Genomic DNA, 14,802 nt, shown 5'->3' on the forward strand with positions numbered 1-14,802 from the left:
AAACCCTACAGAGTGAGCCATTTGGGTTCACCAAACCCTACAGAGTGGGCCATTTGGGTCCACCAAGTCCTATAAAATGGGCTATTTGGTACCAGGTATATACTGTGGAGACCAAAAATATCTTCTCAGCTGGTCTTAGGGGCTCCAGAAAACAAAAAGCAAACCAATAAGCAAAAAACCTGATCTAGTTATATACATGGATAAGTCCTGGCCCCTGTGACTTCCCTTATATGAACAGTTCCCTACTGAGGAAACTTCTGCCAGTGGTGGTTGAAACTTTTTCTGCAAGTTGGTCTTTTTGTTGTTCAGTCATTTCAGTTGTGAATATCCCTTTGTGACCCCATTTGAGGTTTTCTTGGCAGATACTGGAGTGGTTTGCCATTTCCTTCTCCAGCTCATTTTGCAGATGAGGAAACTGAGGCAAACAGGGTGAGGTGTCTTACCCAGGGTCACCCAGTTTGGAAATGTCTGAGGCCTGATTTGAATTCAGGTCTTCCCGACTCCAGGGATGGTGCTCTATCCACTACATCATTGAGCTTCCCAAAAGCCAGTCTTAGAGGCCCACAAAGCACTGAGAGATGAAGGGACTTACTTTCCCAGGTCCTACAATCAATACGTCAGAGGCTGGAAGGGAATCTAGGTCTTCCTGACTCTGAAGTGCTTCTCAGGCCATTACACCAAGCTGCTGGTACCTCTAGTGTCCAGTTCATGCAGAGGATTCCCAGGGAGGCTCCCCTCTGAACGGCCTGGCCACGCAGGGTGGGAGAGAGGAGGGGACGGGCAGCTTTTCCCTTGGCATTCCGTGAATGAATGCCAACTCAGATTCAATGGCGGGGGAGAAAGGGAGGAACGACTTTCCAATACAAAGATCCCAACATGGAGGGAAAGGCCTCCATGGTCAATATGGATGTGTGTTCTCTGGAAAACATGATTAATTATTTGGCATTCCTCTAGGAAGGATGACCCGCATACTTATAAAACTCCCAAGAGGCTAACATAGACTTGGGCACATCACAAGAAAGGATCCTGAAAGGCAGGTCTTGAGGTCAGGAAGACCTGGGTTCAAATCCTGATGGGGTGATTCTGGGCAGGTCATCTATTCTCTGTACCACAGGCCCCTCTCTGACACTGAATTTCACCCCATGTGCCATTCTTGTAGTTAAAAGTGAGTTTCTTCCAGCATTTGAATCACAAATCCAGACCCTTCCTCCACCGCCAGCAAAGTACGTCTGGGAGGGAATCGTAGCAACCAAAAACCAGACAACATGGAATGAATCCTGGACCTCATCGTTTGATGGACCCTTCAACATGCTCAAGAGCAGCTAAGTGGTGCAGGGGAGCTCCAGCCCTGGAGTCAAGAAGTATCTGAGGCCACATTTGAACCCAGGACTTTCCATCTCTAGACCTGGCTCTTGATCTGCTGAGCCACCCAGCTGCCCCCATAACTAGTATTTACAGAGCTCTGCAAAGTTGACAAAGAGCTTTCTTTGTGAGATCCGATGGAAGAGGGAGAGCTCTGGATTGAGGCCCTGAGCTTGACGGAGATCAACATTGACTGACCCGCTAGCCACTGTCACTCCCTTCTCTGAGCCTCAGTTCCTTTTCCTATCAACTGAAAATAATAGCAACAAGGCTTGCCCTGCCCAGGGTGCTCCAGCTGGAAGGAAAGTGGTTTGCAATTCTCCAAGCAGGAGATTTTTTTTAAGTTTAGGAAGATGGAATACACGCAAGGTGAAGAGGAAGAGGTTCCAGGAGGAGGATTTTGACCATCAGACCTGTCAAATGCTGCCCAGCTTTCCAACGGATTACTCTGTGAACTGAAGGGTTCAAGCCTAGGCTGGATGACTGACTGCATGTCTGTGGGGCTGAGGATGGCATTCCTGCCTTCAGGGGAAGGGTAGGCTGATTGCAACAAGGATGAGATTTGGAATGAGAGGTCCAGGGCCCTGTTCTTAGAGCTGCTTCTTACACCAGCTATATTGCCTTGGGCAAGTCCACTTCCCTCTCCGATCCTCAGTTTCCTCCTTTATTTATTTACTAAAAACTCTTCCTTTCTATTTTGGTAACCATTTCAATATAGAAGATTGAGGGCTAGGCACCTTGGGGTTAATTAACTTGCCCAAGATCACCCAGCTAAGAAGTGTCTAAGGCCAGATTTGAACCCAGGTTCTTTCACTCTCTCCACTGGACCACCTAGCTGTCCCCAGCTTCCTCCTTTAGAAAAGAAGTGGCCTTGCATTCGATGGTCTCTTCTATTTCTCATATTCTAGGATTCTTACCATTAGGCCTTTGGAAAGATGTTAACTTAATGGTAAAAGCTCACCTGATAAGGGTAAATTCTTCTGAACAGAAAAAAAAAAACAAAGCTTTCTCTTTAAGGGATGTCTCTGTCTTAATCAGTGATAAAAACGAATCCCAGAGCACTGGCTTCAATTTAATTCAACAAACATTACTAAAGTACCTACGGAGTGCCAGGTTCTTTGTTCAAAGACAAAAGGAAAATCTCTGTCCTCAAGGACAGCTGGCAGGCAGTGAGAGGGGAGAAGAAAATATGTACATAAAGTATATGGACTTTGTAAATATGTATATGAAATATATTAACAGAGTTCAGATGCCTTTCTGAATGGAAAGATTACTAGTAATGAGGGGGAGAGGATCAAGAAAGATTTCTTGTAGGAGGTGGTCCTTAAACTGTGCTTTGAAAGAAGTTTGGGATTCTTTGAATTGAAGGTGAGGAGACAGAACCTTCCAGACATGGGGGACTGCTTGGGAAAGGAAAGGAGGCAGGAGTTGAAGTGTGTTGGGTATAGAAAAGAGGTAGTAAGCCCATTTGACTGGAATATTGAGTACATGTAGGGAAGGAATATGAAATAAATCCTTTTGGGAGCTAAATTGTGGAGGGCATTAAATAAGAAGCTGGGGGTGTTGTTTTGCACTAGAGACAATAAAGTCATTGACATTTTTTTATTTTTTAAGAATTATTTGTTTGTTATATTTAAATACCCAGTTAACTCCCTCCCTCCCCATGGAAATTTTTTTTGTCAGTGGAGGGATGGATTTGGGCATGTTACACAGTCATATCTGTTTTATGGGAATAGCAATCTGGCTGTGATGAGAGACAGTATGGATAAGACTTAGAGGTTGAGGGATAGAGAAGAATCAAGGATGATGGCAAGGTTGGGAACCCCATTTGTTCTGAGATGACCTTTCATTTAAGGAAAATTAATGTTGAACTGTATTAGTTATTAGTATTTCTATGTGAAACATTTCATTTCCCCCCAAATCCCAACTTCCTAAAATCCTAAGATCAGGCTGCTCCCAAGATAATTTACTTCCAGAGCCCAAGGTATCTAACTGAGCTGGGACCTCTTGTCTTTTACTAAATTAGGCTTTGAAAGGATAAAGGTCCTTCTTTGTCTTATGAAACAAAATGCCAGCCCTAAGGCATTTGAAAGCCAGGGTGATCAGCCATCTTTCCCTAGGTGTATGAGGTGGCATCCTCTTGAAGGGTGGTCCTCCATCCCTACCCTTGCCCACCCCCATGAAGAGTTGAGATCTCTAAATCCATCTCTTCCTTCAAAATATCCACCAATGGAGCCTGCCAGGGGAGGTCCAAAAGACAAACTGTCAGGCCAGTCAGAAAGGTGACACACTTCTCTACAAAAAAAAGTATCAGAGCTTATATTGTAAGAGTAAGAAGCAGATTTGATGAATCCACCTTTTATTAAAACTGTAGAACAAATATCCTTATTTACAAATATTGACATTCTCAGGAAAATGGCCTCATATTAAAATTATAGGTGCTTCACATTTAAACTATCTATCTATCTATCCATCAATCCATTCATTCATCTGTCCATCTGTCTATCCATCCATCCATCCATCTATCTAACCATCCATCTGTCCATTTATCTGTCTGTCTATCTAGTATCATTTTTGGCCTTTTTATCTCCCCTATTAAATGGTGAGTTCCTTATAGGCAAGGACTAATTTTTTTTATTTTCTTTTCCTCCCATGCTTAGCATGGCACCTGGCACATAGTAGGTGTTGCAGAAGGATCTTTCTTACCTGGTTTGGGAGAGAGTGCTCACCTAAGGAATTACCAGGCTGGAACAATCTAAGAAAACAATTTATTAGGAGAAATTTTATTAGGAAAAATTTATTAGGAGAAAAGGTTAAATGGCTGGGAGGCAGAGTGAAGGTGGATGTTACTTCAGTGTGAGACAAAGGGTTCAGGATTCTTATACCGTAGAGAAACAGAGACTATCCAGGAAGAAAGGTGAAGAGAGGGACAAACAAGGAGGATTAAGTAGCATTACTATGCAAGGTGCCTTGGTATCTGGAGTCCAAGCAAAGGTACACACACACTGTAACATGAATTCAGGATAGAGGAGTTTCTCACATGTTCTTTATGGTCTGGGACCTCTCTAGTGATTTGGGGTCTCCAAGGGACCCTGAGCCCCACTACATAGGTACTTAATCAATGCTTGTCCCCTGCTGGAAGAATGGTGGATATATCGACAGAAATGAGAAAATCTGGATTAATGTTTTGGAGAATAATATGGAGTTCTGTTTTGAATATGATGAGTTTGAGGTGCTTATGCAATACCCAGGTGGAGAAGTACAGAAAGGAGTTGGTAAAGAGGGATTAGAATTCAGAAGAAAAATCATGGCTGAATACATGGATTTCAGAGTTAACTGAAAGAGAAAAAATGATTGAATCTATGGTCTTTTCCAGGTCTAAGTTCTATGATCCCTCTAGGGTTCCTTCAGCTCTAAAATTCTGAGACATTTAAATGTCAAAGTGGTAAATACGGTAGGATTGTAGGAGAAACACACCCAACTTTGTAGCAGGGTCTCTCCACAAGAATGGGAGACTCAACCTCTCTTCAGTCCAAAAGTAAGAACATTTTATTTGAGGAGGTTTTAAAGACAGTATAATAGTCTGGGCTGGTAGAGTAGCCTGGGGGCTGGTGGAATAGCAGCCCCTAGATGGAGTAACCACTCTGTGTGGATCAGAGTTTGCATATTTATTGAAGGTCCTGGGCTGCCAGAGCCCAAGATGCATATGACTCATTTCCCCCCACACACACTGGCAGGGAGCCATCCTCTGTCAGTGAGGGAGAGGTCTCTGGAATGCCTTCATCAAAGGGGAATATAACAAAGGTAAATACAAAACAATGCAAGCAGTTAATAATACAGCCTAAAAGTTCAGAACTAAGGTAAATCCTGACAGCACTGCATGAAGCTGTGGTACAGAGCAACTTGACAGTTCAGAACTAAGGTAGAGAAGAGTATAGTTCTGCTAGCAATACAAAATGGTTAACTGATGACAGATTCTACAGTTCATGCATAATTCGTGCTTACTAGTGAGAAATACAAGATTTCAGAGCATAAAGGACCTGCTTCCCTCACTGCCCATTGCCTAGCTTCATCATTTATACACACATTATGTATCTAAATATGTGTGTATATACACATACAGATATGTACTTATTATCTCCATTTGAAGGTCTCCTAAAGGAAGTTGTGCTGAAGTGGATTAAAAGTCCTGGGCTTGGGTGCCAAGACTTGAGTTCAGGGGTCAGCTGGGTAGCTCAGCAGATTGAGAGTCAGGCCTAGAGATGTGGAGTCCTGGGTTCAAATTTGACCTCAAGACACTTCCTAGCTCAGTTACCCTAGACAAGTCACTTAACTCCCATTGCCTAGCCTTTACTACTTTTTTTGCCTTAGAACTAATACACAATATTGATTCTAAGATGGAAGATAAGGGTTTAAAAAAAAAAGAAAAGCTCAAATTCAGTCTCGAGCACTTATTAACTGTGGGAGCAAGTCACTGGAGTCTGTTTCCCTATTTGTAAAATGGGGACGGTTAGAATAGCATCTACTTACCAAGGCTGTCAAGGGGAACAAATAAGATATTACTTGTAAGTTTTGGTGTTTTTTTGTTTTTGTTTTGTTTTGTTTTTGCAAGCTTTAAAGTTCTACTGAAATGCTATTGTTCTTAAATTCCATCTAACATAAGCTGTGTGACCCTGGGCAAAGTAGCACCACTTCCGTTTGCCTCAGTTTCTTCCCCTGTAAAATGGGTGTGACAATAGATCCTGCTTCTGTGAGTTGCTGGGAGGTTCAAATATTTGTAGAGCGTTTTCCAATCTTAAAGCGCTATAGAAATGCCATTTTTTTTTTATTAGAATGGAAAATCTCAGCAGCTGACACACAGCAGGAGCTTAATAAATCCTTTTACAGAGTAGTAAACTGAGGGCCCTGGCCCTCAACCCATGCTCTCAAGCGCTGGGTCTCTTCGCTCCGGCCCCGCTGTGTGTTCTGAGGGGACGAGTTTCGAGTGGGTCGTTCTCAATTCTGCCCGGCTAAGATCTGCGGAGGACTTGAAGCCCGGGCCGCGAGACGCCATGACAGGTATTTTCGGCAGAGGACCGGTGTCCTCGCAGTCTTCTACTCCTTTTTCCCTTCAGTTACTTGCTTTCCCTTCCTCAGGGGCCACAAAAACAGGTAACAACGAGCCTAAACACTGCTTTCTCCGGATGACCCCGAGCACATAAACAGGAAGTACCCTGGAGACTAGCGCAGCCATTTCCGCCGCAAGGGGATTGGACACAATTGTGACCACAACGGGAGGAGCCAATCACAGCACGGGGCGGGAGCAGAGGAGAATGGCCGCCGCGGGACCTGAGCCAATCATGATGAGAGAAGCCGGCAATGGACCCAATCAGGAGGGTGTGAGGGGGTCTGAGCCAACAGATGGGAGGAGCCCAGCTAACCCAATCACGCGGGATGGTGGGGCGGAGTCAGATTCGGGGCCGGGCAGGCGGGCGGAGCTCTAGCTCGAGAGACAACCAGAAGAGCCAATAGTTGGAACGGTGAGGCAGAAAGGAGCCAATCAGAGGAAACGACGGGGCAGGCCGGGACTTGTCTCGGCCGGCCCCGGGCCCCGGCCGCCCCCCCTTGACATTCGGGCGTACCGGTCGAAGGCGGTGTTGGGCAAGTCGGCCATGCTACAGCTGCGGGATTCGGTGGACTCGGCGGGCACAAGCCCCACAACGCTGGTCCCGACCCACGGGGGCGTGGGAGTGACGGCGTCGAGCACGGGGCTCGGGCCGGGCGGCGGGGCTGGGGGCAGGACCCCGTTGCGCCAGACACTGTGGCCGCTCAGCGTCCACGATCCCACGCGCCGAGCCCGCGTCAAGGAGTATTTCGTGTTCCGGGTGGGTGAAAGCGGCTTGGGGGCGGGAACTGTACTCTAGCGGGGTGGAGGAGGGGAGGCACGGCGCGAGGCCCACTGGCTTGAACTTGATTCTTTGGGCCGGGGGTGGGGTGACAGGCGGGCGTGAACACTGAGCCTGGCACCAGGCTTCTTTGAACTTCTTTTCTGTGTTCGTGTATTTTCCTATAGTCGGTTTCCTTTGTAATCCTCTGTATTCATTTTCATACGTTTTGAATGATTTTGACCATTGATCCACGGAGGCTTTCTCAGACTGCCCAAGGGGTCCGTGACATCCAAATAATAACAGCTAGCCAGCATGAATATACCTTTGCAGAGCCATTTACAAGTATGTCATTTAATGCCCAAAACAACTCTGGATGGTAGGTGCTGCATATAATCCCCAATTTTTACTTAAAAAAAAAATGAAGACACTGAGGGCAGATAGAGCCAGGCCTAGAGCCAGGTTCAAATCAGGCCTCAGACATGTCTAGCTGTTTGACCCTGGGCAAGTCACTTAACCTCCATTGCCTAGCCCTTACCACTCTTCTGCCTTGAAACCAACATACGGTGTTAATTCTAAGATGGAAGAGAAGAGTTAAAAATTAAAAAAAACAAACAAACAAACAAAAAATCCACAAAGGACACTGAGGCAAATGAGGCTAGATTTGAATTCAGGTTTTCTGACTCCTGGTCCAGTGTTCTATTTGCTGTGACATCTTCCCTAACCCTCCCTGTTTTTGGTTTCTGTTAGAGATTCAGATCAAGTCCTGCTCCTGGAGGTCTTTAACCCGCCCCCAGTCTGAGGAAGTCTCAATTGGGAAATAAACTAACAGGAAAAATTCATAGAAGCCCAACAGGTTCAGAGACAAGTTCACCCCCTCCCCAGTCATAGTCACTACCCCAAGTTCAAAAGTCAAGTTCATAGCTTGCCTTTGCTTCTGCTAGTTTTCCACCTATTGTAATCTGTATGTAACAAGCATTTTTTTTTTAAAAAGGCCCTTATCTTTCCCCCTCTTAGAAACAATATTGCACATTGGTTCCAAGGCAGAAGAGTGATAAGGGCCAGGCAGTGGGGATTAACCTGGTTTGACCAGGGTCACACAGCTAGGAAGTGTCTGAGGTCATATTTGAACCCAGGACCTACAGTCTCCAATCTGGCTCTCAATCCCCTGAGCCACCCAGCTGCCCTCAACTAGAAGCATTTTAAGTGCTTACTATGTGCCTGATACTTTTACTAAGTGCTGGGGACAAGTTGTTTCTTTTTGACTTTTTTCACATTGCTAGCGCCTGGTACATGGTAAACATTGAATAAATGCTTGCTGTCTGACTGACTTATTGATGCTCAAATGAGAATATATGGCAGTACCTTTGCAAACGGCAGAGAGCTAGGTCATGAGAGCTTTAGCTCTCGTCCCCTCACCCATCTGAATCCCCCTTGGTAACCACTCCTGAAGGATTCTCCTACCCCATTAAATCAATGGCTCTGCCCGTTGCTATGTGCATGTTATGTCAGGCTCAGGCCCTTTTCCTGTCTGGCTCTCCTCTTTCTCATCTGTAAGTGAGGAGGTAAGGGGTGGACTGTGAGGCCGATGCTCTTGTGCTTTGAAGTTTTAAAAAGAGCCTTCTTCCCCACTGCGCCCAGTGAAGTAGCTAGAACAGGATTCAGACCTTTTTCCTGGAGGCGGGAGCTGACACTCAGGAATGCAGACACCTGGCCTGGTCATCAATAAACACCAAAATTTGAATCTGGGTCACCCAGCTCCCCAGACCAGCCCTCTTTTCCCTGCCCTGATGAGCCTTCCCTTCAGCTTGGCACACATCACCCTGAGGACAGCTGGGCCAGGGCTGATTAAAGGCCCTTAAGTATTCACTCATGCCAAGGCACCAGAGAAGTCTCTTACACACCCTCTTTGCTGACTCTCAGATGAAAAACTAATTGTAAAGGTGGCATCCCTCTGCAGAGGGAGCTAGAAGTTCTTGTCATTGGTTTCCGGGCGTTGTCTGTCTGAAATCACCCATGGGTCTAGTGTAACCAAGAAAAAAATAATCATTTACTCTCTGGACCCCTTTTGGGTTTGAGGTGACCATTACCAGAGAAGCCATAAAGTACTAGAGTGTCAGGACTCCCCAGGCTGTGCTCTCCCAGCCTGGGGAGTCCTGAAGTTTCTACCCAAGCAGAAGGAGGGGGCTAGCCTTTCGGTCTAGGCCTAAGTCTCAGCCTGCATATTTGAACATGGGTCACAGTCCAGGCCTGGGGTAGGTAGATTTCTAAGGGGCTCAATGAGTTCAGATTGTCAGAAGGGAAAGTTCAGGTTTTTTTTTTTATCACCCTGGGAAGAGGCAGTGGTAGGGGGCCGTTCAGTAAGCCTGGGGCTCCTTAACCCTGGCTGCTCCAGGAGGCCTCGCCATGCCTTGGAAGGTGTAACCTCTGCTTTCTTTCATTTTGTTCAAGACTGGGACCATTGAACAGGCCGTAGAGGACATCCGCTTAGCTGTCTTGCCCATGGATGATGGAGAGGTGCAGGGTGTGTGGCTGCTGGCTGAGTAAGTAGGTCCCTGGGCTAAGTGGGCACCAAGGACAGTGCAAGCCTTCTTCCCTCCTAAAACACTTAAATATTCTCAGGAGAATCCATCTGCGCTAGCTTAGAAACGGTAGAGGGGTGGAGAGGCCAACATTCATAGCATTTTCTCAGGGAAGATGGAAAGCCTTTAGCCTTCCCCAGGGCTGTTGTGGTAAAGACACTGGCCTCAGTGTCTCATGGAGCTGTTTCCCAATATTTGGGCGTGGGGAGGCCTTTGGCACACTGCTTGTCTTGATCATTCAGGTCACTCCTCCATTTTCATCATTGATTTGGAAAATGGCATTTACAGACTTTGAGGAGAATTACAAGCAATGACTCATTTTCTCTGCCTCACTAGGGTTGACCATTGGAACAACGAAAAGGAACGACTTATTCTCATCACAGATCAATCCCTTCTGATCTGTAAATATGACTTCATCAATCTACAGTGCCTGCAGGTGGTTAAAATATCATTAAATGCAATTGATACCATTTCCTACGGACAGTTTGAGTTTCCTCCTAAGTCACTGAATAAGTAAGTTCAATTCATAGCATTTGGTAGCACAGCATTAGAATTAAAACAGGAAGGGACTTTTAGAGCAGAGGCTTTATGTGCTTGTTTTTTGTTTTTATCTGTGTTTCAGTATGATTGGTATCCTTTGTAACCCTGTGGATGGTATTTCTGTGGGTAAGGAGTCCATAGAGGGCATCACTACCCTGAACCACAGGTCCAGAACACAAGAGAGGTTGGACCTCTGCTGACTGAGTGACAGCATCAGCAGATGAATTGACCTCAGTATACCTATAGTAAGGGAAATGTCCTTAGAAGGAACTCAGGAAGTATAATCGTCACTGGATCCAAAGTGGTTTGAATTTTTAAATGTCTTTCCAAAGAATGGTTTTCATGACTACATATATTTAAACTTATGGTATAGCATTTGTACTTAAGATTTTTTCCCCTAAAGCAGTGATTCCTAAAGTGGGTACCACCGCCCCCTGGTGGGTGCTGCAGCGATCCAGGGGGACAGTGATGGCCACAGGTGCACTTATCTTTCCTATTAATTGCTATTAAAATTTTTTAGAGTTAATTTCCAGGGGGCTATGTAATATTTTTTTTTGGAAAGGGGGCGGCAGGCCAAAAAAGTTTGGGAACCCACTGGTCTAAAGAATCCTATTATTTAAAGTAGAAGAAAGAAGCACATTTGAATACTCAGAATGCCAAATAGCTCTTTCTTAAGGTGCACAGGAGATTGTTTGCTTTCTGACTGCACGAGAACATTTTTGTTTGGGGAAGAAAACTAATTGGGTTTCTGACTTTCAGGGCTGAGCCGAGAAATAATTACATCACCGTGAGCCATGGTAGCTTTAGAGAAGCTGTCGCCTGAAAGAAAGAGGGACTTTCGGTTCTGCCTTACTCGAAAGATTATTTGGGGGCAACTGGGTGGCTCAGTGGATAAGAGCCAGGCCTGGAGACAGGAGGTCCTAGCTTCAAATCTGGCCTCAGACACTTTCTAGCTGTGTGACCCTGGGCAAGTCATTTAACTCCCTTTGCTAGCCCTTGCCTTCTGCCTTAGAGTTGTTACTAAGACAATGTCAGGGTTTAATTTAAAAAACAAAAAACAAAAAAAAGCTTATTTGGAATAGAAACAAGTTACTTTTAGACCACCAAGTACATTCAAAAGGGATTGTGAAGTTAAGGCTAAACTAAATTGATTTTAATGCATTAAAATGTTGTACATGTATAGCCCCTCCAGTGTTTAAGTCTTATATATCCTCTTAGTTTAAACCAAGAGTACTGCATTGATCATGATAGTTCTTCGGGCAGTTAAACTTGAAACAGAGACGGACACTTCATACTTTCATATCCCATACAAAAAGATACTTGTGGTAAAATGTTAAGTGGTATTCAATGTTCTTGGTCTATTGCTGTTGCCTTAGCGGTATTTTTTATGTGATAAAATACCTGAAGTTGTAGCGATTTAGATTAAACATTAATGTGTTTCATAGGCTTAAGTAAAGATTTGGCCAGAAAACTCCTAGTTAAGGCTGGCCAATATTCAGAAATAAATATCATAGGACAGGCAGAAAAAAAGTTAAGAAAATGTCCTCCTTGAGTCAGCACTATGCTCTGTAAGTGAGCCTAAAAAGTGAAAAGAATTTAAGCTTAACCCAGGGCATTTTAATTCAATTGAGCAGAATTAAAAGTGCTAAAATCAGTCATCAGTAAAGGGCACCTATGATTATTTTGAACAAGAACAAATTCTAGGTTAAGAAAATAATGGGGGGTTTTATACTGAAAACATGGGAATATTTTTTGGTCACACCCTTGTGATTAATAGGGATGCTCTGAAAAGTCCTGCTGTATTGTATGTGACTTTGATCTCTTTCAATTTCAGGCGAGAAGGTTTCGGCATTCGAATTCAGTGGGATAAGCAAAGCCGCCCCTCCTTCATAAATAGATGGAATCCCTGGTCCACAAATCTACCATATGCTACTTTTATAGAGCATCCAATGGCAGATGCCGATGAGAAGATTGCATCTCTTTGCCAAGTAAGGGGGTGGGGGGGAATCCACTGTATTCTTATCACATCTTACCAACTTCTTGTCCTTTAGACATGAAAATAATTTGCTCCTAGGTTTATGCTAGAGAATATTGTGAGTTTAACCGGTAAGATGCCAGAATTACCAAGCGTCCTTGAGCAGTTACAGAGCTCATTTTAAAATCATGAGCATAACTAGAATTTCTAGCTGATCACATTCCCTCCTAAGAGATTCCTCTCCAGCTCACTTCCTTCCAGCTTTTAGGAGGTGGGGTTTGTCTTTGATATTGGCTGGAAGCTAACTTGCTTTCTTCTTGTCTTTAAAGTTGGGAAGCTTCAGGGCTCTGTTAATTCAAGCCGTCAAGAGGGCCCAGAAGGAATTCCCCTTACCAGGTCGGGCCAATGGGTTGCTGGTCTTGGAGCGCCCTCTTCTCATCGAGACCTACGTGGGGCTCATGTCCTTCATCAACAATGAGGCCAAGCTGGGCTACTCTATGTCAAGAGGCAAAATCGGCTTCTAAACTTCCTATTTCACAATCCACTTGCTATAGAAGTTGTCATTTGAGTGTTATAACAAAAGGAGATGGAGGGCTCAGGGTGTGATCTTATGTCGAAGGATATGTAATGGTTTCTCACCTCTAGGTTATGAGTAGTAAAGTGAATTACAGACTTCAGATAATGGACACTCGACAACAATACAAGCTATACACAAAGGGCAAATTGAATCCAGTTGTCAGTTGTATTAGCTGGTATTTTATTTTCTAATGACTTCTAGTGCTTTTTCTTGAGTGTGTGGATTTTTGCTTCTTTTGACATTTCCCAATGCAGCTACTCTAGCATGTTCATACAAAGGTGAGAATGACGTCATTTAGAATGGAATGTGAGGTTAATCGTCTCTACAGGGAGAGGTACCTGCTGTCCAGTGCCTGTAGCCACAAATGTTTACACTTACTTAGTGTCAATTGTAATATTTTAAAGCTTCATCTTTTTTTTTTTTCCTTTTTAGGAAGCCAAATGCAAAAGTAGCCAACAGACTGGTCCACTCTAGCTGGACTGAGTCTTTGCCTTGGTTAGCTACTGTTGGGGGTGACAGTAGCTGTTATGTAAATATAAGTTTGGTCTGAAGTCAAACTTTTTCTAGAATGAATCTAAATTGTGTTCCTATTTATGATAACCGTATAATACAGGCCCAAAGAGGTTTTTTGGGGAAAAAAAGTCACTTTTATGACAATTTAACTGATTTTACTAGTCACCTTGATAATTCTTTGCACATGATTTTATTAACATATATGCTAAGTTTTTTATTGCCATATGAATATTTAAAAGGGAATGGGTTCACTTTGCTCTGCGAGTACTGCATTTTGTAAAGGACTCCTGTTAGATTAGCATTAAGCAACTAATGTCTAATATGGTTTTCCTTGTGTCTGTCTGTAGCTCAGAATACTGCACTCACTTTAGCCAAGCTTTAGTGTCCTGGTGTGAAGAATCTAGTCCAAGATGATAGTCTTTTACAAATAAATTATACAAATAGAATGATTGCTAGACTTCTTAGAAGAATAAGGAATCCTGTCTGCCACAAAACACAATTTACTCTTTGTAAACTTTACATGCTATCTAACCAGCCTCTTGGTTTGTGTGTCCCTGTGTGTTTGAGCCCTTCGTTTTTAAGCCTCTACTTTAATTGTCAGCTTGTAAAAGACTGGCATGTATGTGTCTGGAATGCAACACTGCATGTCCAAAATAGGAAGACTGTTTGAGAAAATCATTGTGTCTCGCTTCTGTTTCTAAATCTTGTAGTAAAGATACTCCAACTTTACCATGGTTGTGCCTTTTCTGACTTTGGGAAAGTATGGAAATGGCTTGCTTTAAACAAAGCCAAAAAGGCATGCTCCTCCTTGACCAGAAAGGGAACACAAAGGGGGTCTGGGCGCTTCCAGGCAACGATTTAACAGAATATCTATACACTTTTTAAAAAACAAAACAAAGTCTAGCCGCCTGATGTCCTTTGCAGAGAGGAAAAATAAGTGGGCTCTGGCAGACGAAAAATGCCTGGCCCTGTGATACCTAGTCATCTGGCCACTGGGGCTATAACACCAAGGTTACCAAATGATAGTTTGCAATAGGGTTTCTTGGGGCCAGTTTCTATAGCAACTAACACTACTTAGTAGTCTCAAGTAACTTCTCCAAGATGAAATGTGGGGTACCAGAAGCTTTTGTCTGACTGGCTTTCCCTGGTGTCTAAGGGCTGATTCTAGGAAATCGTTTTATCAGACATTTCTGAAACAGACTTACACTGGCAGCACCCCACAAAGGGATCATAAAAAGAGAAGATGGGGACAGCTAGGTGGCTCAATGGACCCAAGCCAGGCCTGGAGATGAGAGGTCCAGGGTTCAAAATAGATACTTCCTAGCTGCATGACCCTGGGCAGGTACTTAACCCCCATTGCCTAGCCCTTACCTTCTTCCTTGGAGCCAA

General features: G+C 44.1%; 1 protein-coding gene across 1 annotated transcript; it reads left to right on the forward strand.

Annotated features, from left to right (window-relative positions):
* Positions 1-7,013: 7,013 nt before the first annotated feature.
* TPRG1L (tumor protein p63 regulated 1 like) lies at positions 7,014-14,142 on the forward strand. The gene is made up of 5 exons (XM_044671228.1): positions 7,014-7,226; positions 9,678-9,769; positions 10,145-10,321; positions 12,183-12,336; positions 12,653-14,142. The coding sequence occupies exons 1-5, from the start codon at positions 7,014-7,016 to the stop codon at positions 12,845-12,847; spliced, it is 831 nt and encodes a 276-aa protein (XP_044527163.1). The 3' UTR covers positions 12,848-14,142.
* The last annotated feature ends 660 nt before the right edge of the window (positions 14,143-14,802 follow it).

Source organism: Gracilinanus agilis, chromosome 3, assembly GCF_016433145.1.
Source record: "Gracilinanus agilis isolate LMUSP501 chromosome 3, AgileGrace, whole genome shotgun sequence".
Lineage (NCBI taxonomy): Eukaryota > Metazoa > Chordata > Mammalia > Didelphimorphia > Didelphidae > Gracilinanus > Gracilinanus agilis.